The sequence below is a fragment of the Phalacrocorax aristotelis genome, chromosome 1, assembly GCF_949628215.1.
Source record: "Phalacrocorax aristotelis chromosome 1, bGulAri2.1, whole genome shotgun sequence".
NCBI lineage: Eukaryota > Metazoa > Chordata > Aves > Suliformes > Phalacrocoracidae > Phalacrocorax > Phalacrocorax aristotelis.
The window spans coordinates 214,161,765-214,189,022 of NC_134276.1; the positions used below are offsets into that span (position 1 = coordinate 214,161,765).

Genomic DNA, 27,258 nt, shown 5'->3' on the forward strand with positions numbered 1-27,258 from the left:
TCCCTCAACTTTAGAAAATGAACGCAGCTAATAAGACAAGCAGAGGCTCCTTCAGGGTGACTCAGACCTAAATTATTGTCTTTCTCTGAGATGCCCTCTGAAAGGAACATCTCTTTTCATAGACTTGGGAAGGGCTCTCGGGGATTAGGGTGAGTTACATCTCAGGGATGCAATTTGCATGACTGCACTAGCAAGTGATGGATATTGTCTCAATCAGTAAGACTGAAATTGCAGCGACTATACTGATAACTCTTTGCTGAACATAAAGGCAGCTAAGATGACTTGTTCAGATGTAGACATTACACATAAGATGCTTGTCAGGTGAAGCCATCAATTAGTCACATTAATCCCACCTCACATGGTTACAGTACCTCTGAACAAGCTACCTCAAGAACTCTTTATAATCAATAGGGAGCAATCCACAGTATGACTCATCTAATCCTAGAGGAGATGTTCAAACAGGTCAAATGTATCATACTTGCATTGACTGGCAGGATCTCAGGTATAGGATCTGCATTCTAGATGTCTAGAGTTGGCTGGAATGAGTACCACGTACATGTCTGATGTGTGTTCATTATTTACAGAAAGCAATTAACATTCATGCAGAGAATATCTGCCCTTTGAGTTCAGTGACCTCCAAACAGAAGTAAACAGAGAAATTTTGCCTAAACATTTATATCCCTGATAGCATTGCAATGATGGCTTCAGTTTAGAACTAGAGGGGAGGAGTTATTAAGTTCTTATTTTATTGCTGGTGAGCTGAATCCTTAATCTCGGTATGTAACTATGCTAGTTGACCTAACTATTGCAATACTGTGTGTGCTGTGCTTAGACATCTGTAAGACAATGGGAAAAACTTGTAATATTGTGGTTTTTATCTCAACAGGTGATGTTTCTCCTCCTCCTTCTACTGTAGTTGGTCATACCAAAACCTTAGCTAAAGTTACGTTCAATCCCAGTGTTGTTGAGCAAACCAGGATCGCCCGAAATGGCATTTTGGGAGACTTCATAATTAGATATGATGTCAACAGGGAGCTGAGCGTTGGGGATGTTCAGGTACTGTACACATGACCCATCTTGTCTGTTTTATTAACTATACCTGAGATGGTTCAATTGTCTTGCATGCTCCAACTGTCCTAGAAAATGTTTTCCAAACGAAGGCTCCTTCCCCAACTTGTAAGACTATCCAAAATAAAACCAGTCAGTTGGCAGCCACAAGGTGGACTTAAAAACCACAAGTACCTAGTTCATTTGGTTTCCTTTTTTTATCTGCTTTTTAGTTTCTCAGTGTACTGACTGTATATATATATGGATACATGGCCAGCTGCCCGAATGCATGTTGTGGTTCTGATCCTGGGTACATACATTATGTCCTTACTGCATTTGGAAGAAAACCCCAATGGCCACCATGGATGGAGTTGCGGAGAGCTCTGGCAGACCCCCTCAGTCTGGACAAACAGGGGGCCAGGATTAAGACGGATACCAAGGAGCACTTATATTCTCCAACACAGACAGACATTGAAAGCAGGATGAGGTGTGCCCAACCAAGTAGCCCATAATGATGCATGCAGAACATTGCATCATGATCTGCCTTTGATTCCTGAATTCCTTCCTCTTCCACAGATTCTTAATGGGTATTTCGTGCACTACTTCGCTCCCACAGATCTTCCTCCACTGCCAAAGAATGTTGTCTTTGTGCTTGACAGCAGTGCTTCTATGGTGGGAACCAAACTGAAACAGGTGAGGCCCTTGCATTTATTACAGAATGGTTGGCTGCAAGGTTGCAGCGAGCTTGGTTCAGACTTTGTCTCACCACATGGCTTCTTCTGCAAAATGTTTGCTATGTCTGAGGTGGAGTGGGCTCTAAAGAAACCTCAAGGTGAAATGATTTACCTGCAATGAGAAATTATCCTGTTAGTGGGAATGGGATGGGAATAAGAAGTGTGGAGGACTTCATCATTCTGTAAAAACTATGCTAGATTTTACAGCTGGTTGGTGCTGTCAAAACTGAGCTAGGACGCTGCAGGTAGGATTTTCCTGGGCAGTTCTGTTCTGGGCAGTTTGAAGAAATGCAGAATAGGGAGAATTCCTAGCAAAGTACATTCAGCAGACCATTGTATCCAGCTTAACAGCAGAGAAAAGATACTGCTCTCTTTAAAATACCTTGGCAAAACCCTTAGCAATGTATAACTCAATGGGTTCTGTTGAAAGATGGGTCAGTTTGTCCTGTTTGAGAATCTGAGTCTTTCAGCACAAATCTCAGACATTTTTCCAGGGCACAGATCTTAACATAAGCCAGCATACCAAGCTGAAGGGCACATCGCCAATGCTTAAAATTGACCTTTGACAGGGAGGGTTCAGGCTGGTGCCTAAATGTTTTCGCTTCTTCAATTCTCTCAGCTGGACAGATGGAAACCACCTCCAGTTCAGGAGCTGAGTAGTTGGCCTGGAATGGCACCATGCCTGGGGGAATTCTCTCAGCATAGTATTATCAGTCTAAACTAGAAGCAGAGACGAATTAAGACTTCAGTTCTGTTCTGAATGATTTGACAGATACATCTCAGGTCTGCACTCACACTGGAGAGGTAGCTCCAGTTTCCATCTTACATATCTTCAGAAAAGGAGAAAAGTCCTGGTAGGGTTGGTATAATTTCCTTCCATTTGAAGACTTGCCCCACAGGCACGAGATATGAAGTTAGTTGGCTTCTCCCTGTTGAATGGCCAACTCTTTACCTGCTATTTTTTCACCATGGATGAGCTAATGACAGTGGAAAGTTGACACCAATATGGGGCAGTTTCAGCTTGTATGGATGGCATCTTGTTGTAACCCTACTAGAATGACTGAAGGTCAATGGCTTGAACTTGTATCTTGGCCAGTTAAGGAGCTCTAATTAGTCCATCCAGGCTCCTTGGTTGCCTGCCTGGAACATGGTGATATTTCTGGAAAGTATGGCTATTTGACAGCTTTTTCTTTCCCATTGACCACCAACACTAGCCCAAATGTCCTTGACAACACAGACCATGGTTATTCTCTGACAGTTCTCTGTCTTTGAACAAGGACTTTGGGGGTACATATGCCTTTCCTTCTCTGCTAAAAACTTTATTGTCTGTTTTCAATGATGATCATAAATCTTAATTTAAAAGCTGTGTCCCCTATTAAATCAAATTATCTCCACTGTGAGTTAAAATGGAGTATGACTTTTATGGCTTCTAATGACCTTCCCCAGTGACTGGAGCCGCAGACTTGTAAACAAACTTACCTAATACTATGCTGAATCAGGTCTTGCCTGAACGTGCCTTTGAATCTTTACAAATTCCTGTGTACAGAGCCTGGTTCTTGGCTTTCTGTTATCCTTCTGCTGAAAAACGTCTGCCTTGCCTCACAGAATAAACAGATACTGTTCAAATGCACCCCATCCTGCATGCTGAAAGCAGACAGTCAGCGATACAGTGCTGAACCAGGGAGATTAAGACTCTGAAGGGCTTTGGTGCTAGCGTGAGCTGCGCAAGTAGTGCCTTGGGTCGGCAGATTAACCTTGTACTATGAAAGCTTTTATTCTCCTACTGAGTGTATTAGTGTTTCTTTTTCATATACTTACTAGAAACAACATGGACAGGGATTAACCCTCGAAGGTCTGCTTCACAGCCTAGCAGCTCCTACTGCTATTCATACATAAATCTCAGGCCAGCTAGGTACAAATAGGTGCCTCTTGAGCCCGAAGTGAGAGGATTGCATAGCCAGAACCTTTGTTGAGGATGTACCTATTTTTTTGCCCCATTATCTCAGATATACTCTTTTGATGGAGAGCCCCTGGTATGTTCTGGAGGAGTGCTATGTGCAGGAAGCACTTATCTTCCTCTGATTTCAATTGCTCAAAAAAATAGACATTCACAGAATTATGACCTAAATAATAAAAACTCCACACAGATTAGTCAAGGAAAGACAGAAATCTAGGACTGGCTAAATAATATGCCTCTTGTGGTACACTAAGAATGTGTGATCAGTTACAGCCATGGCCCATGCCTCCACAGTGGCCTTTTTACCCAATTGTTGTTGTTATTAAGATGTTTGTTAAATTACAGACACATCCCCTGGTGGCAGGATACATCTGAGCAGAGGAAATGGCCTCCTTTTCTTTTCTCTCGGACTCTTGCAGCTGTGGTGATCCATGGTGGTGTGTGGAGAGCTGGGAATTCCCACGGGACTGTCTTTCCCCATTTCTTTCTACTGAGTCACATGCAAGATCGGCTAAAAATACAGTCAGCATTTGTTAAGAGTTCTTTTGCAGGTCAGCTGCAGTAACTATGACAAAGGACAGTTTTTAGGGTCGTATACCCAAGGATGAGAAACATCAACTGCACACCCTTTCCTATAGTAACTCGGGACGCTTTTGTACTCTTCAGTCACCTGCCTTCATGAAGTTAATAGCAAAGTGACTCAAATGGGGTCAGGATTTCATGCATCCTGCAGTTCCTACAATATAACAGAGGGTCATTCCTTTTTCCTCTCCCAAGGTTTTCCTTTACCTACATGAATTTTTATCTGCTTGCACCATCCCTTTCTTCCTAAAATATCTGACTTTGAAACAACGATGTCCAGCCCCAGTTGCAAACACATATAATGAGACTGGTTGATCAGCTTAAATAAAACCATTAAGACCCCTGAGGCATTCCCCTCACATCACTGAGGTATATATGAGCTTTGTGGGGAAGATCAGCTAACATGCGTATTCCACCTGCAGTTTTCACAGCCTGTGAACCCTGGTGATGTCTAGCAGACTCAGATGTATTACAGCAGTCCACCTCCACTGAGAATCCGGGCCTTTGCGGCAGTCACCTAGCAGTGTCAGGGAGATAAAGTTCAGGAAGAGAAAACTCTTGAACTTGATGATAAAAAAATTCGTCATGTATTCAAGACTTTCAGATCATTACAGCTGTCCCACTGGGGAGGAAAATACTATTTTTGTCCTCATGATCTTTGCTCCTTCATTTGCAAAGAGACAGTAAGCTCTGTGTGGATTAGTTGCTTTTAACAGGAGCCAGAAGAGCCTGGGGAATGGGTTGTGTCTGCAAGGTTTACTGGGAAGCAAAATGATTTGCCCTTTGAACAGTCTGACCTGCTGATTTTTATGGTACCTTTGGCCAGGTAGAGGGGGACATAGCAGTTTTACATTGGTATAACCAGGAGAAAGAGGGACCAGTTATAGGTTCACCACCTTGTGATTACCGTGATTATCCCCAGCTTCACTAAACATGGTGAAAAAGGACCTTTACCAGCCTGCAATTCAGTGTTACAGAACAAGCACGTTCCGAGCTATGAATGTGTCCACCAGAGGTTGGATTTCCAGATATTTTGCAGATATGAGGTAAATGTAGTTGGTTCAACCACAGATTCATTTCACCTTACCTTTCCCACAGGCAATAAATGCCCACACACTCAGTTAAACAGTTGGCTACACTGCAAGCCTGGCAACTTGTCAATGGTGGTGTGCCAGACTGTAATTTTCTTTGAGGTTAATTGCTCTAGGACGAACTCAACTGAAGCTGGGACCTGCTGTGTATTTGTGAGTGGTTTAGTTTTTTTGCCTGCATCCATCCAAGGGACAGCGTTGGTACCCTTAATCTGTGTCCCACACTGTCCGAGCCCTTCTGGTGGCCCAACTGCCTTATATACACATATCCGTAGACCTCTGTCCTTAGCACACAGACTCCCTCTGAGTAGTTTCAGGGCGGTGAAAGAACAGACAAGCACCCAAACGCTCGATGTTCTCTCCAAACTCCACTAACTTCTGGTTGCTGCAGAGCTGGCTGTGGGCCTGTTGACTACTAGTCCAAGTAATGGCTGCTGCCCAGGAGAACTACCTTAAATCACCAGAGGACTTTGGAAAAAATGCTAATTCTAATTACAGCCTTTAGTGAGTTTAAAACTACTGTGAAGAAGACAGATTTGTCAGCTTTTCCATTTCTGTTGGAAAGCAACAACCTGAGTGAATACAGAAAAACCGTATGCAGTGCTGGAGGCACTGACAACTTAATGCAGCTGCCTCCTACTTGGGAATACACAACAGCTGTGTCATCTCAGTCCTCTCTGTAGATGTGAATATGGAATATACGAACTACTACAGTAAGTAAGATGTCAGATCCATATAGATCTTAATTGCCCAACTTCCAACGAAGTTGCAAGTACCTGTCATATAGTAAAATAATCTGCCTTCCCTAAACGCTAAAATCTGTAAATAATGAGAGGGTCATAAAGATAAACAATTAACCTTCAGAGCAAGATGCCCTCAAGATGTTCAGGACAGGGAGCATCTCTTTCTGGTCTCAGGACTAAGAGTCAAAATGCCTCCAGCTGATTTGCTCCTTGGTGAGGCAGTAGAAGTAGAGGCAAAATTTCCCAGGAAGACCCCAGCCCACCTACAAAAGGCAAGTCCCTTAATTGGGTTTAGAGTAAGTAGAACGCAAAGGCAACTACAGAGTTTGGCATGGAAATGCTGCTAAGGGTTGAACTGAAACTCTATGAAGACACTGAGAGTTCTCCCAAGGGCTTCAATGGGACCGTTGCTGAACTCATCAAAGGATGACCTGATAACAGGTGCTACTGAAGTGACAGACACAGCTCACTGATCACCAAAGTCCATAGAGAAAAGGAAGGGGCAAAATCAAGATGGGGAGTCCATGGATGAGGGTTATTGAGGTCTATGACCAGGCATAGCTGTGACAGAGCTAGAAACAACTACAGCATAGTTCTTGGTCTGAGACTTAGACCAGAACTGTGCGCCCAGGCTGGAGCTTAAATGGGCAGGAGTGTGCGTGGAGGACCCAGGTGGGGCTGCTCAGAGCCATTAAAATCTGTTAGTATGCACAAGGCCCTGGCTTACACATGCAAGTTTATGAAACTATAGATCTGGATTCCTTTAATAGTCCTTTCCAAGCTGGAATTGTGTTTTTCCAGTTGCTGGAGCAATACCTAGAAGGCAGAGGTGGCTTCTTATTCATGTTTTCATCATGGATCTGTTATGTGAACTTAAGTACATTATTTTCTTTGTCTGTACTTGTCTCTGCAGGGTCTTGTCTGTTTAGCTGGCAAACCCATGGCTGGGCAGATGGCTGTACAAGATCCCCCAAGTCTAAAAGACACCTGATCTTTGCCAAGACTTAAGCTATTAGTCTAAAACTGCTTGCAACAGCACTGCTATTTCCAAGTAAATACCCCTCACCCTAATATGGGGTGTGTACTACCCATTGCTCAGCTGGAACACTCTATTTCTAACTGTGAAGAGCGGTTGAAGCTCAGAAGTGCTTGTGGGGCCTTATGTGGAAGCCTGCTGGAGTGAGGTCTCCCCTGTTATACTACTGTATGAAGTCATCAAAGGGTGTTCATAGGCAGTTCTGACTCTGAGGTCCACATGATGTAATTTGAGGTCCCTTAGAAATGAGACATGATGCTACCTGTGTCATAAAAAGAGAGTATTTTCTTGGATAGTTACCCCGATGTAGTGACTTCATCTCCTCCAAAACACCTGCTCTCTTGTCTGCAGAGTTTTGGGTAAAGACTTGGCCTGTGCTCATGTCTGAGGCAGTAGCTTGGGATGGAAGCGCGCAGGGGAAGGGTTGGAGACAGGGATGTGTGGGAGGGAGCGGGGATCCTGGAGATGCTGAGGGGATTTGGAAATGGGGAAAATGGGAAGGGGAGCAGGTGTTGGAGGATGGTGAGGGTCCTGTGGCAGAGTCTCAGGTGGGAAAACAGGCAACTTTGCTTTTGTTAAAGAACAGTTTAGTGTTTTTGTATTGCTTAATGCTAACTCTGAGCAAAAGTGCTGGGTCTTTGCTCCAATCAGCCAACCACTGTCACCAGCCCTCACTCACTGGGGATGAAAATGGGGAAGTCGCATCTAAAAGTAAGAGGTATTGCAGTTCAAGGAAAAAGAACCAGGGGTATGAGAGGAGGTGGCTACAGAGTCACAGCCTCTGCAGAGGGATAACAGATCCTTCGTCTCTGTGGGGGTACAGCACTCCATGGAGAAACAATATCTCCTCCCTGAGTAGGAATGGTGCAGTCTCTCCTTGGTGAAATAGCACAGATGTCTTCTCCATGGAGAGGAAACATCTCCCCGTGAAGGAACAACGCATCTCTCCTAGAAGGTTACACGCACAGGGAGGATGTTCTGGGAAGGGGCTAGAAAGCTTCAAACCTGGCAGGTTTCCAACTACTGAGGCACCCACTGTGAGAGAGCAGCTACATAACGAAGAATGGAGGCTAATCGACATGAAAAGCACAGCAACTTGTCTCTCAGCCCAGCTCCTGCATAACATACCAGCTAATGGTTGCTGAAATCGAGGAGGTGTGCTGTGGACAGCCTCTTGGGCATGTCAACTCTTCCCAGCGCTGTGCCAGCTGTGTCAGATCTGTGTGACAGAGACTGAAAGTCCCTAGTTGTTGGAACAGGTTTCATGCACTGGGACTAACCCCATCTTCTAAGGCTGGGCAGAGACAGAGACTTTAAGCTCTGCATTGTTGGCATGGGGCATTTTTCCCTTTGTGTTGACCTTTTTGCTGCTAGCTCCATGGAAATTGTTTGTCATGCTGACAAGGTGGGGGTTTGTGTGTCTGACTGGCATGTTATGGGTTGCAATCCCAATTAAAATGAGCTAAGCGCAAGACAAGAATGTGGCCTTCATACACTGCTGTGTCAGTCTGGCTGTCTGCCCAGGTAGCCCCGTTGTTTCCAGTGGGGTTATTTCAGTATGGCACTGTGGGGCAGCCTTTAAACTTTTCCCTTTGACTTATTGCACAGAAACATTTACTGCTCCAAATGTAATCCATACTCCACTGTTGATAAATGCTTGAAGTAATGACGCTTGGTGCTGATAAGAGCTCGCCTCCTTAAAAGGAGGCATTTATTTATATTCTCAACACTGCAATGAGGTTGCAAAGACTTAGCATCTGCTTTGCCCTCTGGGCACATGAAACTCCAGTTCCTGAGAAATCAGATCACCTTGCAGTTTTTAATGTATTTACCCCATAGCACCCATGCTGTTGGGTGCTAGAGAATTGAATTACCCCAACTGATAGCTAAGCTTGTCCGCATCCTTGAAGGCAGGTTTTATCTTCCACTAGGCATAAATCCAGTACTTAAACACCCTGGATGAATGTGGAGCTAAGTGATTTACTCAATGTTATGTGGAAAATCTTTTTCAGAAAAGGCAATAGAAACAGTTGCTCCAAATGATGGAGTATTTCTTTTGCAGACCAGGAAACTACAAAGCAACTCTTTCGAAGGATATACAGGGAGTGAGCAATATTCAAGTTAGTAGCAAGGGATCCATGATGTTCAGGCGGGAGAGACTGGATCATGGACTGGAGACAGACCTTTATTGTCCAGAGCTCTACAACCAAACTCCCTCCCATCAGGCCAGTGTCAGTGTAAAACAAAATACTTGTTGTCCAGAATTGTGAAGGAGTTTTCCTTGGTTACGCAATCAGCGTCTGCCAGGAAGAAAGCACAAAGATACATTGACAGGGAGAGGGTTAGTTGCAGCCTCTGAACTGCACGACGCTCCCTGCAGAGGAAGAAAGGGCAGATTGTCCTCCCCAAGAAAGGGATGGAGGAAGGTAAAAAAAAAATCCAAGGATACACTTCTGGGTTAAACCCCATTTTTGGTACAAAAGTCCCTGTTGCTGGCAACTGGCGTGTGATCTGCATTATGTGGGCAGGAAGGAAACTGGGGCACAGAGGAGAGCAAAACTCACAAGATGCGGCTTCAAACCTCAGCAGGAATGACACTGCCCAAACCTTTGCTCTCTCTGTATCTCAACTCCTCCCTGCGAAACAGCAGTGGAGCTCACACCGCCTTTCCCTTGGCTGCTGGATCCCAAACCAAGTCTATGGCAGAACCTTGTCTGACCTCGATAGCATCACCTCAGGCGTGACTTTGATGCCAGCCTTTCCGTAAGTCACAGTATTGATCCCTCTGACAGACTATGGGCAGATTTGACCAGATATTGCTATTGTAGCTTGGAAAAGCCACCTCCAGACTTTTTCATCAGCTGCCTGTGCATGTTTGGAAAGGGAAAGATATGAACCAAACCATAGAGGATATTGGAGGGGAGAGCTGAGCTCTTCTGTTTTTTTCTCCCTATGCTTCCTTGCAGTGTTTTGCCAAACAACATTTACTTGTACTCTTTTCCGTCTCATTGTAGGAGATCTGGTTTCTGAGCCCTTCTGTGCACTGTTGCAGACAAATTACTGGGCAGAGCTGTGGGTTCTTAATTCCCTTTGAGCTTACATCTTGTGCCTTAGCTCCTTTCTTGCCAAATATGGACTCTTACAGGGGATCTGGAAGGACAAAGTAAAGGACACTGAAATTTTGTCTTCTAGTTGTGGCATCCTTCAGTATAAGGTTGCAGATGGTCCCTGCCTGCTGTCTGCAGGCTGTCCTTGTGCATTGCTTTCAGCCGATGGGTACTGCTTTCCAAAGGCTTTGATTGTGAATGCTTTTCTCTCTGCTAGCCATGCTCTCTAGAGTGACTGATCTCGAGGCCATGTGATTCCCTGGTGCTGGCTGAAGCTGGAAAGGGGCCGTGTCACTGGTGTCGATGTCTCACTGCCCAGCCGTTGCGAGGGCAGATGCCAGCTGTGTTTGGGCGTGCAGGGTGCAACCGAGGATTGCCAAGTGATCTCAGAGGTGCTGCTGGGGTGGGTGTTGGGAGAGCTCCCGCTGCATCTGGAAGCCATTTCTGAGAGGGGCTGAGTTACACTACAGTGCTGCAGAGACCCACTATCCATACAGAACTGGATTCAGCATGAACTGAAAGTCTTTTGGTTTTTTTCTTCTTCTTCTTTTTTTCTAATGGGGCTGGAATGAAGCTTGCACAGAGGATGTGGGCCTAGGATGAAGCACTTAAAATTTGCTCCTAGGCAATGGAAAGTGTGAATACGTGGGATTGGGACGTGCATTATAATGAGGTGCTTGAATTCTCCCCTTGCTTCATAGCAGGGCCAATGTCTGGCAACGCCATAGCATCTAACAACCACACATTGTCTCCCTTTGAACAGCACAGCTTTCAGGGCAGCCAGGCTTTGCCCTCACCCTGCTCCTCAAACAACCAAGAGACTGTGAGGGAAATGTCACCGGGACTCAGATTCCTCTTAAAAGGTGCCCAGATGGTCTGACATCATCCCAGATGTCTCTGAGGCAGCTCTTTGACCCAAAAAAAGGCTGAAGGCCCTCAACTGTCCCATGGGAGTGTGTTTCTTCCCATGGTCTGCTCTACTGGTGCTTAAGGAAAGCGAGGTCTGTCAGAGCAAGGCCCAAGGGCCAGGTCCAAAGGTGGCAAGTCACAGGTGAGCTGGAGTGTAGCTGGGGTAGTTCTCCTCTTCATGCTGTTGCTGGAGGTTGTACAGCCCTGAATCATCTTGGCCATGATGCAGGGCCCTTAGCAAGCAAGAACCAGAACAGCAGCAGTTGTGTTGCATGTCCAGGTATTGGTGTGGAGGTGACAATGAAGACCAGAGTGGTGGCTGGGAGCTGGCTTGTCTCTGTAGGCTTGAGAAGACAGTATCTGATCATCAGTCATTTGGACAGTGTGAGCCCATCTTCAGCTTCTCATAAGTTCTGAAGCACAGACAAAAACTGTGATCACTCCCTGGCAGCCATGGCCACCCCACCTCTCCTCAGCTGTAGACCATGACTCTTCTGCTCCAGATTTGGGGAGTGATATTTTGTAGCCCTGGAGGTGGCTGTTTCAAGCCCTAGGTTCCAGCTGTGCTGACAGCTCATTCACCAGCACAGCTTTGTGACTCAAATGCACTGAAGTGGCAATTCAGTCTCCACCTTTCAGCTCAATTTCATCCATGCTAATTTGGGGGAAACAGAGGATTTTTCATTCGCTGAGTTATCCTCTTTTAAATCCTCATTAAAAACTTATCTCTGACAGCTACAAACCATTCCAAAGTGGCAAAAATTGATTTTTTTTTGGCTGTTTTGTATTGTAACTTCCTGCCACTCTCTTTTTCAGTCCTTGCTGCACCCTCCACACAAAAATGCATCTACCCAGGCAGACACATTGGCAGAAGTGTTTCACCTTGCAGCACTTGGCACAAGGGTGTTGGACCCTTAAACTGGGTTTCCTTGGTGCAGGTGGGTTAGACCTGTGCCCAGCTTATCCCCAAAATGAACCAGTGTCATATGCACAGCCATGGTGGAACGATCCAGCCCTCACCAGGAAAGAAATGGTTAATTTTCTGCCTCGAAGGAGAGCACCTTTGGCAGGAGTTTCAGTGCAATGACTCACAGGGGCCAGGCGGGAGTGGAAGTGCAAAGACCCTATCTGAAGCAGTGCAGCTTGGGAATCCCACAGCAGCCTCAGCCCTTGGCTCCTTGGAGCCAGGAGAAGTCCTGGCCGTGGCCTTACAAGGCCAGAATGAGAAACCTGCTGCTGTATCCCAGTGAAGCTTCTGCCACACGCTGTCACGAAGAGCTCTGCAAATCCTCGCCTTGGGGCTGGTGGAACCTGGGGAGAGGGCTGGGCACCAAGAGCACTCAGTCATAGCTTGCGTACTTTAGGATTTCAAGCAGTGCACTTTTACCAAGACATTCTCTGTATTTAAAGTTGCTTTTGCCTGCCAGCTCCTGAATCGTATCCAACCCTCTGGAGGGAAGCCATGTCTCTCTTGCAGCCCATTTATGGGTGAGGGATATTGGTAGCACACTGTGTTGCCACGTCATAAGGACTGCAGTCTTTAGGATAAACCTGGAGGTCTTTATGGGCTGGGAGGAGAGATGGAAACACATAGGATGAGCCAGGCAATTCAGAGCACTCTGGGGGAGGTGGAGAGCCAGTTCAGCTCCTTTTGGCCCCAGTGAGCACTATAATGCTCAGGACTGGGCAGGATTAGGCCTTGAGGTGAGTCCCACCTTCTCTGAAGCTGAGCTACTCAGCCTCTTGGAGGCTTTGCTGGGAGAGAGGCACTTCCAGACAATGACTCAGCCCATCCTAAAACCTGTCCAAGACAGATGGGATGGATTACTCTCTGGAGGTGTCTTCCACTGCCTAGAGAGGGATTAGATGCAATGCCCAGCTTTCTGATGATTGAGTTGGGAAAGCTGAATCCCACCCTTTATATTTACTGGGGATGAGGTAAAAGCTACAGGAGAAGGAACCATATGGCCTCCCTCATTCTATTTGCTTTGGAGCAAAACCATCTGCACTTACACACACTTGTACATATGTTTGTATGTAAATATATTACAGAAATTCAAAGTTTTTTATTCTTTTTTGAAATTGCAGAGACATGCACATAACAGAGGTGCAAGAATCCAGGCTGTCTGTGCATGTGCATTAAAATATGAAAGAACTTTTTCATTGGAAAAACTGACTCAAGCGCCATGGAAATGACTTAACTGTGACAAAAATAAAAGGTGAAAAGGAAAGAGAGAATGAAAGAAGGGGAGAGAGAGATGGTCCCAGCCCCGCATTTGGCCCCTATATGAGGATGTGGGGAAGTGCTGCGTTTCCTAGGAAAGTCTGCTTCAGTTCCCTTCTGACCCCCCTGCAGTCTTAGCTTGGATGCTGCGTACACACAAACTACACTGATGCTATGTGTTGTTCCTCCTTTTCTTTTTCTTTTCTTTTGGCTGAACACAGGCAAGAATGTCAAAAGGAATTTCTGAGCGCATTGGAGGTGAGATGCATTCTCTCTGCAAGAAGGCCAAAGCAAGATTATTTTTCCTCTTGCCTTATTCCAAGAAAAAACAGAGTGGTTTGGGCCCAATAAATCCCTCTGAGAAAAGTGCAGTTTGACAGAATTGCAAAAACTGAGAAGAAACATTTTGTAATGGGAAAGGTCAAATGATGTTAATTATAATCAGAGCTATAGAAGCATGGAAATGAGGCTTGGGGAGTTTCCCTCCAAATCATTCCTTCTAGCCACCTCTGTTTCTCCCCCTTGCCTACCCTGGGGGGCAGTGGAGGAGGGATGTTGCACATGGGGAGCTGTTGTAGTCTCATTGTTTCTTGCTTTAACATCCTGTCCAAAATTTCCTTCAGCAGAGATTGCCATAAAGGCCTGATCACACACAGGATAGAAACTTCTTCATTTTCACTTTCTGCTTATTTTGATTCTGTTTTTTGAGAGACAAATGCATGGGCCACTCTTGTTATCATGAAATAAATCCAAGAGTCCTTTTCTTGGCTGTGTGATTGCTGCTTTGCCCTTTTAAGTTTGCATGATAGATGGTTTGGCCTAAGATTGAGAGCTGGAAACTCCAGGTTTTGGAAAGCTCTCCATTTGTGGCCTTGACATCAATTACTAAAGTAGTCTGTGCCTCAGTTTTCACTTCTGTAAAATGGGACTGTGAATGTTCGAGTGTCCCTCTGAAGGGTGATACCATGCATTATCTGATGCATTTTTACAATACAAAGGCTATTGTAAAAGAGCATAAAAAGTTCCCTTCTTTTTCAAATTGTGGCTATTTAGCTCATCTTAGCAAGTTCTCTATGAACTGTTAGACTGGGGAGACAGCCCTTATGTTTGGGGCAGGCATTCATCTTCTTGAAGATTTATTTGGTGCACATCATGATGTGAACCTAGTGGGGTTCTCCCCTTCTGTTTGAAAGAGCCTCTTCCACCAACATTTGGTTTAGTATTTTTATCTATAAAACATTCATAAAATGCACGGTGGTGAGCTGTGGAGTAACATTCCAGCTAACCAAATGGAGAGATGAATCCTGCGATCCCTACAGATGAAAATGGTCTATAAAGAGGACAGAAACAGGCAAGGAAAGACTCCAGACCTGGCTCCAAAATGTTTGAAGCTATGTGAAATCTTCCCCTTAACTTCAGGTGAACTGGAAGCCAAGTCACCAGCTGGGAGGATTACAGATTCCACTGCGGTGGGTAATTTGTTTGCAGTTGCATCATTGCATCATCAGCTTCCATGCAGAATCCAGAGGGATGTTGATGACACAGCTTGATCAGTTCTTTGAGCTCCTTTCCAAACTGTCTTTACATAGCAACATCAAGCCTAGAAACATGTGTTTTCAGCACTGCTGATTACCTTTTTTTTATTTTTTCTGGACACGCCCTTCACATATTTCCCTGATAGACATGAAAGAAACCTTTAAATGCTGATGAGTCCACCAAATTATTTCCTACACGGCTTTCCTTGGCGTTTGAAAGGCTTAATGGTGGCCAAGAAAAGGGCAGAGCTGAGAAACTGCAGATCCTTCTATTTACAGGTATTGCCTTGTACTCCTCCCATGTGTTTTGCACCCAAATATAGGGTATGTTTGCATGGACAGAGGCTGCTTTTGGGCATCTTCTCTCAGCTGGTCTTACTAAGCTGAAGTTTGTCGCCGTGCAAAGGGAGCTGCATGGCTGCTAAATCAAAGTTGGGGACAACTGGACACATCTGTGCTCTTCCTGTTGTCTTATCCTCAGCGGTCTGTCTTTCCCATTACCCAGGAACTTTACCCTCTCTTGCTATGAACTCATCTTGATACCAGCTTTCCTCACTCTGGTTGCCTATGTTTGCATAGGATGATGAACAGCAGAGCAATATAGTGTTGACATATTGCCAGAAAAACAACATGCCTGGGACAAAACTGGCTAGCAGGTAGCATCTGCAATGACTAGTCAGGGCTTCTTTCTAGATCTTATTCATTTGAACATATTAGCTTAAACAGTTGTTAATTGTTGGAACTATTCATTGGAGTATGGAGGAGCCCAATCGGCATCCCAGTTATGAACAGAGCATGTACATCCTTGACATATTTAGAGGTATTTCAACTTACAAGTAACCTTTTTAACCATATGCCAGTTATAGCTTACTGCAAGTCTAGAGGGCTTTAGAAGAACTCCATGAGACTTTTGGTATTAGTCAACATTATTCAGTAACTCTTAATTCAGGGCATGGTTCTCCCAGTCACTGAGAGGTTTTATCCTAGTTGTCACGCATGATTTTTAAGCTTGCTTAGATCCAGGCATGTCTCACATCTTTGCAAGGTCTTTTGGGCAAGAGTTGTTCTTTCATCTTATTTACATCTGGCACCACAGAGATCAGGCCTTGAGACAGAGAAGGACATCCCGATTTTCTTCATGAGCCAAACTGTCACTGTAGCAATATCTGTAAGATCAGTAAACATCTTAAGAATTAAATTCCTGCCCATTAAAGCAGTGACAGTTGTGCCTACTGGTCTTTTTTTCTCTTCTCTTTCTAGACCAAAGAAGCTCTCTTCACAATTCTCCAGGACCTAAGGCCTGAAGACCACTTCAATATCATTGGCTTTTCCAACCGAATAAAGGTCTGGCAGCAGGACCGGCTGGTGCCAGTTACTCCAAACAATATAAGAGATGCCAAAAAGTACATTCATAATATGTCGCCTACCGGAGGTATGATCCAGAGATATGAACAGGATTAATTTTGCTATCCAGTTAACTACAGCAGAATGGAGAGTGGTAAATATGGTCCTGTAGCATGTAGCAATAAAAAGACATTAGGACCTAGGTCATGGGACAAGGGGGCCCCTTCCCTATCTCCACTCAGGGTTATGGGACAGAATGATATGTGCCCTTTATCAGTGTACGTGATGGGAAGGAGTTCCCAGATCCAGTCATATGACCTGATATATTTATTAAAGCCAACTTGGGCCTATTCACCCATTTATCTGGTGAGACCCTCAGAGTGGGAAAGCTTCCAAGGTTATTTCTTGAGGACACAGAAAAAAAACCCACCACATCCTGGTGAAGGACACACAGGGCCGGTACTTGCGCAGGTTGTGAAAGCCTGTGTAAAAGCAGTCTGATTTTCCAGGGCTGGAAACTCTGGGGATGGACTACTCAGTGTGGGCTGTAGGACTGCCTTCTGTAAGACCTGATTTCTCATGTAGTGCTGTTGTCGTCTTGTCTCTACCAAGGAGCAGCCAGAATGACATCTAAGAACTTCTTGTCCCCTTTTGCTTGTGCCTTGTTGCCAGGAGGGAAGAGGGGAGAGGAGGAGACCCCAGGACAGTGGGAGAGTGCAGGCATGATTTTAAAATTTGATTCAGTGGTCTCCTATAAGGCTACGGACACTAGTATTAAAAAAAATTTGGTGAGGTTTGTAATCAAACATACTTTGCTAGCTGTGCCTACCCTAGCCGAGCATTCCCCAGGTAAGCAGAGAGCTGCAAAATGACCTATGCAAATCCTTTTCCATGCAAGGAGTCCCAGCTGGTTGAAGGTCAGACAGGGCCTTCCCATGGCTGCCCTTGAGCAGTGACCACTCCTAGCAAAGGAAACTCTCTGATGGAAAAACACAGCAAACAGGATGGTTTGCTGTACTCTTTGTATTGTGAGAGGAAGAGTTTAGGAAGTGGTCAAGGGAACCTGCCCAGTTAAACAATTACCAACAGTGGGACTAAACTCAGAGTACAAAGCTTTTTACTCCAGAAGTGCCGAAAGAGCTGTGCAGGAACCAGCTGAGTTTGCCCATGAACCTGCCAGAGGAAAAAAAAGTGAAAGGAAATTATTAACTTGAGTTCAATAGGAAGGTGCAGTGATTCTCTGCCACAGGCCAGTGGTACTTTAGTTTTGGCTAACTCTGCATTTTCCCTATAAAGGTGGTGTTGCTTGACTATCTTCCAGTGAATGTGAACGCATTCAGGCTCACAGATCACACAAGCAAAGAATATGCTGTGCTTACACTGCTGTGTCATATTCACACACCAAAGAAATGGGAACAAAGTATAGCTGCTAAATCTTTGTGCATGCAGCAAAAGGCAGTTTTCAGTGCTTGGTAGCTCTGTAACGTGGCTGGGTTTGAAATGATGCAATCTGCCTCATGGGATGGTTTTCTTTTTTTTCTGGGGAAAAAATATGAAATTTCGGATCTGGATGGAGGCTGAGCGAGTATTAGGATGTTTAGGTGCAGGGTTTTGGTTCAAAACCATTTTGCAAAAAAACACAGTCTGAATTTTGAGGACTTTTCAGCAGTTTTAGCCCATTTTCTGTTCCTTGTCTTGCTGTAGTCACTGGAGCTGTGCACACTAGGTTTCTAGGTGCATGATGCATGGTCAGACCTGCTAGCACATCCTAGCTGATAACCTCCCTAGATCTCCCCTTCTGGACCCCCAGGACTCTGTTGTGCCTCACTCTTAACCCATTTCACCTGCTTTTATTCGTAGAGCTGTTTTTAACCCAGTTGTACTGATTTTACAAAGGTTCCACAACCAATCCCACTTTGCTTTGACTAGCACAAGAAATATATGGAGCAAGGAGATACCTGTACTTATTTTCCTGCTTCCTTTTTTGTGAATATTCAGTAGGTTTGGATCATTTTCACAGCTATTCTTCTAACATACATCTGTTCCCTAATTTACTTTCTGTTTTCTCCCTCTCTCCCCACTTCAGACAGCTCCATTCATTGCTAGCCAGTTGTTTTGTGAAAACACACTAACAAAGCCATTTCTCCTCCCTTTAAACTTTGTTAGCCCCTGGGGTTGGAAGGACAAATGAAACCGCTTGTCTTTCGCATTTGAAAGCTTTTTTTCCTCTCTTCAAATCTTGTGCCCTTCAGACAAAGTGAGCAGAACTTGTTTTCCTAGTTCAGATATCATCTGGGAGAGTCCCGTAATTAAGTGTAACTATTTTTGTATGTACCGGCAGACATGGTATGTGCTGTGACTCTGCTTACCATGGCTGATTATTGTACATTGAGACATTCAAGGATACAGCAATTCCACATAATAAACTGCAATTCATAATTCAGTTCATAAGACTATAAACAGCTATCCCGAACTGGTGCTGAGTAACAGAGCTGAACTGAATTAAAGGACTAGTGCAACCTCATGTAGAGAAGGAACATCCTGATGCTGTCATCGTACTAAAGGGAGCTTAGGGAAATTATTTTTACCACTCTTAGAAGGAGAAATGAGCTAATCATTTTGGTACCTTCTCAGGGACTAATATTAATGGTGCTCTCCAGACTGGTGCAAAGCTGCTAAATGATTACATTGGTCAGAATGACGTTGATGCCAGGAGTGTCTCTCTGATCATCTTCCTCACCGACGGGAGGCCCACTGTTGGGGAAACACAGTCGTCCAAAATCCTCAGCAACACCAAGGATGCCATCCGTGATAAATTCTGCCTCTTCACCATCGGCATTGGCAATGATGTAGACCACAAGCTGCTGGAGAGGATGGCGCTGGAGAACTGTGGCATGACAAGGCATTTCCAGGAGGATGAGGATGCAGCCAGCCACCTCAAAGGGTTTGTTCTAGTTTTTCTGTGCTTGTATCTGCACTGGGTCCTCTGGGCATGGGTTTTTGGAAGGAAAACCTCTAAGGAGACACAAGAGATGGGAGTTACCTCTGAGGTTGAGGTCTCTCAACTCTGGTTGAGAGAGACAGAGTACGCTCAGTTACTGAGGATGCCTGCCTAGAAATTGTCTCCTTCCTAGCAGACCCCTTGGGCTGTAGTGGAGCTTCCTGGCCCCTCAGAACAAGGTATTTGTTTCCCTAATTCAGATCATTGCTTTGGGCACGTTGACCTGGAGAGACAGGAGGCGTGAGTGCCACCTCTCCAGAGGTGGATGGAGGGAGGGAAGGATGCATTGCTCACTTCAGATTGACAGCATAAACAGCTCAGGAATGAAGATCCCAATTTGGGACAGAAAATTATTTATTTATTTTTTGAAAACTAGAACCTTTTGCCCAAACTCCAAAATACTTGACTTTGAAAAATACACAAGGGTCATTCTGGGGATGATCATATAGTCGCTTCATTCCCTCATTCTTTGTGACCCAAACTCCTAGCAAGTTTCCTTTAATCTGCATCATTCAGTAGGACCAGAGATTATGTTTCTCTTCTGTGATCAGGGAGCTGTAGTCCAAGGGGAGACCCTAGTGAGGAAGAGCAAAAAGATAACTGAACCACAGCTCTGTTTAAAATGTCAGCCAGCATGTCAGTATTTCCAGTCAAACATGTTTGGCTTTCACTCCCAAAATGTTACTGTTTTCAACCTTGGAAACCAAAAAGAGACAGTCATTGAGCAGAGACTTGTCATTTTGCCTGGCTAGTGCCTAACTGATCTGGAGCAATGAGACCATGCACTTTGCACTAGGGCTGTTCTTTCTGCTGTGATTGTACTAGGACAAGAAGGTGTTCCTTTTAACCCAGATTTTGTAGATCCATCTGCCACTTTGCCCATGTCATTTACTTCTCAGAACATGCATTTTGGATAGTGAGTGGCATTCCCCCGCAAATGGAGGATGTGCTGATTGATTGGGCTGCAGGAACCCAGCACTGCAAGTACTTGTTCAAACACCTCTACCTGATAAACAGCTCACTGTTTATCAAGCTCAGTGATGGCAAACCCACTTGGCAGCTGGTGCCAAATTTATACAGAAAAGCGCAATTACTTGCTGGATGCCAATTTAAATCACTATTGGAGGGAAAACCTATGTGGGTGCCAATGTAATTTCTGATTTTTGTGGTCAGTGGGTTGTAATTTTTACACAGGTCCGTCCTTGCATTGTATTATAAGACAAGTTGTATCTCTCCCTCCACCATTTGGTACCACCCAGGAGTTATTTCACAGAGAGTGCTCAGGTTTAATTCACTCATGTTTTAAAATGTGACAAGGTCTCTGCATCAAAGACACTGAGTGCTCAGAGAGACTTTAAAAGAAAGTCAACTAATTCAGGCTTTGGGTTTCCTTGGAGAGAGAATAAAACAGAATGAGTGTCTCTAGCTTCCAGACAATCTGTTTAAGCAGATGTGAAAAATAAATGCAGCTTGAACTAAAAAAGGCTGAGGCCAATTCTTTGTTTATTTACCAAATTAGACTCAAATGTCTTGCCAAGAGATGAGAAGTCTGGAATTTAAATGGGAAATATGGCATTCTTGGAACAGCTTGGGAAGATCCATCAAAAGCACATTGCTGCAGGGAAAACAGAATACTGTAAAATTAGGTCTTGACCCTTTGTAAAGGCTTTCTGGCCTCAGAAGTATGGTAGGTTCATGTTAACAGGGCATTATAGGGTTAAGCTGTCTGGTTCCACAGAAGCCATGTCTTGCTCCAACAGAAAAATCAGCAATAAGGTAGCAGTTAGTTCTCTTCTGCCAGGCCGCCTGCATTTAGTAGTTAAGATTCCTCCATTCCTTGGAAATGTCCTCATTTATGGGAGTGTAGTGAGATTCCTTCCTGATTTTCTTCCTCCTTTGGCCATCAGAAAACTGTATTCCTGCCTGTCCTACACTGGCTGCCCTGAACAGTAGTATCTAGGGCTCTTCCACTGATGGAGAAGTTTTCATTCAGATACTCTCCAGCTTTGGGGGACCTAGCATCTGGGTCTAACAGTTTCTGGCTCTGGAACACCATGCATAATACCACTAGAAAACTGTGGGTAACAGCATCTCTTCTAAGTATATTTTGAAATAACTAAGGGGCTTTCTGTGAGCCTGAGAAACTAAGAATTTACTTTTAATGGACAAGTCCTCTTAAGAAAACTTAAGTGGGCCACAAATATCATCTTGTAGAGCTCTGGAATCATAGTGGAAGGTAAGTGACTGACTGCCAGGCCATGCTTAAATGCTTCTGAACCTACTTAAGAGACTCTAGATGTCTAAGAAAAACTGAAAACTAAAATGAGGCAGAGAATAATTTTGGTTGAAAGGGACCTCTGGAGGTCATGTAATCCAGCCTTCTGCTCAGAGAAGAGCTAACTTCAAATTTAGGTAAGGTTTCTCAGGCCCTTGTCCACGCAAGTTTTGAAAATCTCTAAGGGTAGAGACTCCCCCACCTCTCTGGGCCCAGTTACAGTGGATGCAGTTGTTAAATTTGGGGCCTGATAGCTCAAACTGCTCCTGAATGTCTTAGCAGCCATATTAGTTAGTCTAAGTCAGACCATAAGTTAGGCCATGCATAAGTGCAAGAGTATGTACATACACTTAGATGAACAGTACTAATGGTGAGAAATATGTCTTTGTTTAAGGTTCTATGATGAAATAGGAACACCCCTTCTCTCTGACATCCGTGTCGATTACCCTGAAGACAATGTGGAGCAAGTCACCCAGAACTTCTTCCCTAACTACTTCAATGGCTCTGAAATTATAATAGCTGGCAAACTCATCAACCATACCTCAGATAGTCTCCACGTGGAGGTGACTGCTAGCAACTCCAAGAAGTACATAGTCCTCAAAACAGATGTGGCTATTGACCTGCCAAGCAGGAATGACATCAGAGGTGTCCCCGGCCTGGAAGATGGCAAAGGTGATAAAAATTACATTGAGAGGGCATGGAGTTACCTCACCATCAAGGAATTGCTTAACTCCCGTTTGAAGAGCGATGACAATCAGGAAAAAGACTATTTGATGGAGAAAGCCAAGTCAATTGCCCTGACTTACAATTTTGTTACTCCCTTCACTGTTCTGAAGATGAGAGAGGCTGGGCTCCATTCAGAACCTCCTCAAGAGGAATTTATCAGCCCTTCTACCGATGGCATTGGTGAGAAGTTGCAGAGCTTGCAGGGACACAAGGCACCACCAGGTATGAGGGAAAAATAACCATGTGCCGGTAAGAAATCTTTTTGCATAGGTAGTGCCTCACGGCTGGCTTTGGTAACAGGGATGATCTAGCCAATGAACTGAGGGGTGGTAAAAAGAAAGTTGAGATTTTTCAATTTGATTTGGCTAACTGTGGGCAGGGTGACCTTGAGCAAACCTTTTAGGCACCTGACTCACCCCCTGCTCTGTAGAAAACAGTGAAGAAAAACTGGTATTCTAAATGAAGGTTAAAGTAGCTGCAGGAGTACGTCCCATAATCTGGCTGAATAATATTTTGGGAGCATTATTATACTGTGTCTCTTTCTGCTGCTCAATAAGTAATTGTAACAGCCTTCCTTCCTCACTTCTAGGTATACGCAGACAGCAAGATAATCAAAGAATTAAAATCTCCAAAACTTCAGGTCAGTGCCTGTTTTTGTGCCTTTAATAATCCCCAGTAATAGTGGTTGATTTATGGAAACATCAGTTGCATGCCACTGTGGTATAACTATCCTGATGAATCGGCCAAAATCCTCTTTACTACACCTGCAGAGCAGGGAGGAAAATGAAAACAAAAACAGAATACAGAGAGGATGAGTAAAGAGAAGTGTGAGGAAGCATAGCATGGCAGATGATCTCCAACACTTGATAGTCATGTTTGAGACTTGTGTAGATTAGGGGAGAACAGGAAGCACACTCTCTCTGTACTAGAACTAGTCAAAAAACATTTTATAAAGGAATGTTGCTGAAACATAAAAAGCGTTGTCAAATGAAAAAAATAAATTCTGTAGTGTTGTGCTATTTCTCTGTTGGTTCTGCACCCTTACTTAATATCCTTTTCATACATTAAGCACTGAAGAATAAGCCCAGATCAAGAATTTAGACTTGAATTTCACTGGATAAGGTCAAATTTATCTTAAAAACTAGGGTTTTGTCTTATTATTAAAAACAACTATCTGGTAGTTGATGATAGGTTAAGGATTGTTGAAAAATTAAGGTCATAGGATTGTTTAAAAATCTCCTGTTGACAGCTCCAATGTGATATTGAGGACCAAGAGGGTTCAGTGTGAGGTGTGCCCAGGCAGCTGTCCTTGGTTAGAGGACACATTTTTGTGTGCTGTGGGGGATGTAGCCTTCCAACAGAGTACGGAGGAGTACAAAACACCTGCGTGACAATTCCCATAAATCACTGAAATTATATTCCAGGAAGAAAATATGTTCATTTTCACCTGGACTGCTTTGGGTTTTGAGTTTGCTTTGAAAACCCAACCTCTTCTGTGACAAAAACAAGACAAAACAAAATAATCTTTGTGAAAAACAAAGCAAAATTTGGCATTTCCTGGCAAATTCCATCCAACCCTCTAAAAACAACAAACCATGAGGTCTTAGAAAAAACAGGGACAAACACACTTTGAAAAGCAGTTTTGTTACATTTTTGGACATTGCAGTTTTGTGTAAGTCTCTCACAGTTGTCTTTTTTTCCCATGTCTTCTCAGCGGATGGAGACCCTCACTTTGTCATTGATTTTCCCTCCAGCAAGTTCTCAGTCTGCTTCAATATTGACGGAGAACCAGGGGACATTCTCCGACTGGTCTCTGATCATAAGGAATCTGGTGAGCAGCCAAGCAAAGCAGTTGCTTGTGGAGGAGAGCTGAAGTGAAAGGCCAGCTCTCTAGCAATTAGACTAAGCACCAAGGTGCCTCATAGGCAAGAAAGTGGCAGGAAATTAGAAGTTGCTTTTCTGGCCAGGCAAAGGAAAATTGGTGCACGTGAGTTTTCTGGCTCTAATCACCTGGATTAGAAGGGGAGGTAAACTGTCCACTTGCACTTACTGACCTCCAACTTTATCATAGCTTATGGGTGAATTCACAGTAAGCCTAAGTAAGGAGGAGGCCTGGCTACTGTTACACAAATATTTGTCAACAGATTAGACTTAACCATAGAGAGAACTGGCCTTTATGTGTATCCAGACTTTTCCTAGTTCAGATCTTCATTGACTGGAATCAAGGGAGCGTCAATTACATGTAAGCAGCCAAGAGACCCACTTGAGTGCATGATGACCATATTGCACCCCTTCAGCCCAGCTGGACTGGAGAGCTCAGTTCCCAATGGTTAGACCCAGTATGGTCGGGGGGTTGCACTGGATCAGTGCTACAACAGCTTTCAGCTTTGTGGTGCAGAGACAGTGCATTTCTTTGATGGTACAACTTCATCAGCCCTCCAGTTACAAAGTCACAACATGCAAATGAAAGATTTGGACTCTCCAAAATTGCTCTGCTATTGGAACTTCATTCTTTACTTACAGCACTGTTTGCTTCAAGACAGAGCAAATTATCCAAACAGGCTAAGCAAGCACTGAGGCTGTTTCAGTGAAGGGACCACCAAACTGGTTACCGAGTCGTGACAGCCTTGAGAAAACCCATGCAGTTCAGGATCTGCCTTGCCCAAGCCTGTCTGATCCCCAGGAGCCCAGGCTGTGGTCTGATCTGTCCTGGAATTCTAAGCTGTGCAGCTAATAAGCAGATTATGTCCTGAGCAGGGAAATGGTGGGACAAAGGGGTGTCAAAATAAGAGACAATGCACAGACTTGTTTTACAAAGAAGATAAACAACCCCACAATAAAGTTATAAGAATTCTGTTCTGTGTGGCAGTGGTCTAGCCTCCATATTTCTGTGTTCATGCCTGCCTTAATGAGTAAGATCCAGCTCCTGGCAACATTTCCCTTAAACTTCTTTCACAGACTGTGTTTGCGCTACAGCTTTGAGTGATTCTGTGGCTCAAATGCGGAATAAGCTTGAGAAAAAACAGGCTCTGTAGCACTAGCAAGTTGAGTCTATAAAGACAGAAATGAGAGATTCCATCAGCAATGATGGAATCTCAGTGTTGATGGCTTGGGTTAGCCACAAATCTTCTCCTTAATTGTTACTGTCTAGCAGCTGTTCAGAGACCTGTGGGAAGTGAGACACTATCTTAAGGACAGGAAGTCACAAAAATAATTAAAATAATTGGGAATCTTAGTGTGGATATCTAGGCTTCAGCTGACTTGGTGGGATCTGCACCTTAGACTACGCAAAAGTGGTTCTTTTGGGGCAAAACTGAGGAAAGCTGGAAGAGCAGCACCGGTGAAGGTGAAAATAACCCAACGGGAGTGCAGGGTTCAGGGTCCTATTCTGCACCAACACAGAGAGAACCTGAATTTCTTACACTGCCACCTGAGGAGGTTTAGCACTTCACTAGTGGTCCTGCTCAGTCTTTATCATGTTGGCCAAGGTAGTAACCCTTACTCTGTGGCTTCCCAGGCTAGCTCTTTTCTTAGGAGTCAGGTAGAGAGGGACATCAAACTCCAATTGCCTACTACCCTGAGATACTCTGAGACAGCAGCATTCGGATACACCCAGGTCCTATCTGTAGAAGTTCAGTCCCTAGGCCAGTTGGTGATATTAGGAAAAGCAGGGCTGCCAGCAGCTTTTCTTAGGCCTCCAATATCTGGTATGTTTGCAGTTATGCATCAACAAATAGGTGGTCTAGGTAAATCATACCACAGTTTGTCAGGCTACAGCAGTCAGGAAGATAAATATTAGTCTGATATGGCTCAAAACTCCAGCACATCATTGTCTTGATGATAGGTAGGTCTAAGGTTGGATGGAGCTTAGGAAGTGGCTGTGCTGAGCAGCAGCTGATCCTATCCTGTACCACTGTGTATGCAATGTTAGGACTAATGGGGCTGGGGGCACCTGTCTCCAGGTAAGGTCAGTATTTCTAAGCTTAGGTAAATTTAGGTGCTCTGTATAAGGTAATCAATTTTTTACAGACTGGCCATACTGCTTTGAACACTGGTAGGTGAAATAATCAAGCATGAGGTGGCAAATTTGCATTTCATCATTTGCAAAGCTTATATATTTGAGACAACAAACCTATTCTTGGTTCCAGCTTTCATTTATTGATTATTTTCCTGCAAGGTGTAACTGTGAATGGGCAACTAATTGGAGCTCCTGCACCACCCAACGGCCACAAGAAGCATCGGACTTACTTCCGCACCATCACTATCCTCAGCAACAAGCCAGAGAGATCTTACCTAGAGATCACACCCAAAAGAATCATCCTGGATGACGGGGAAAGACTACTTCTGTCCTGTGATCGGAGTGCCGTTGTGCAGAGCAGTAGCCTCGAGGTGTCCGTCTCTGCCAATTCCAACATCACTGTGACGATACGAGACACAATCAGCTTCGTCATCCTCATCCACCATTACAAGAAGCCAGCCCCGTATCAGAGGGATCACCTGGGGTTCTACATCTCCAATAGTAAAGGCCTCTCTTCGGACACCCATGGGCTACTGGGTAGGTATCAGGTTCTCAGATTCAGAGCTGTAAGCCAGAGAAGAATGATCCTTCCAAACAGTTTTAAAGGACAGAGACAGGAGGTAATGAATGAGGCAGGTAGGGATTAAGTTCCCAGGTAAGACTTTTACTTCCACTCCCAAACAACTTCTCTATTGCCAGCATCACCAACTCCTCTCCCATCTTTTCCTGTAAGAGCTATCTCCCACTATCCTAGCTATGTGGGTGTGCCTGTTTCTCACATTTCCACTCTTTTTACGATTCTTCAATACAGTTGTCATTAGAATACACATGCCTGATGTTCCCAATATGGAGAGAGAAAACCAATATTGCACAAGAACCCTGAATAAGGCACCAATAAGAGGTTTGCTAACAGTAGCCCTAATTCAGAA

General features: G+C 44.4%; 1 protein-coding gene across 1 annotated transcript in view; it reads left to right on the forward strand.

The window, feature by feature from the left end:
* Positions 1-27,258, forward strand: part of ITIH5 (inter-alpha-trypsin inhibitor heavy chain 5) — a 50,835-nt gene that overhangs the window by 19,979 nt on the left and 3,598 nt on the right. Inside the window, exons 6-13 of the mRNA XM_075081656.1 lie at positions 887-1,056; positions 1,624-1,740; positions 16,226-16,397; positions 18,944-19,253; positions 21,980-22,533; positions 22,901-22,951; positions 24,026-24,142; positions 26,489-26,866. Of these exons, the coding sequence (XP_074937757.1) occupies positions 887-1,056; positions 1,624-1,740; positions 16,226-16,397; positions 18,944-19,253; positions 21,980-22,533; positions 22,901-22,951; positions 24,026-24,142; positions 26,489-26,866 (1,869 nt within the window). The remainder of the gene's footprint in view (positions 1-886; positions 1,057-1,623; positions 1,741-16,225; positions 16,398-18,943; positions 19,254-21,979; positions 22,534-22,900; positions 22,952-24,025; positions 24,143-26,488; positions 26,867-27,258) is intronic.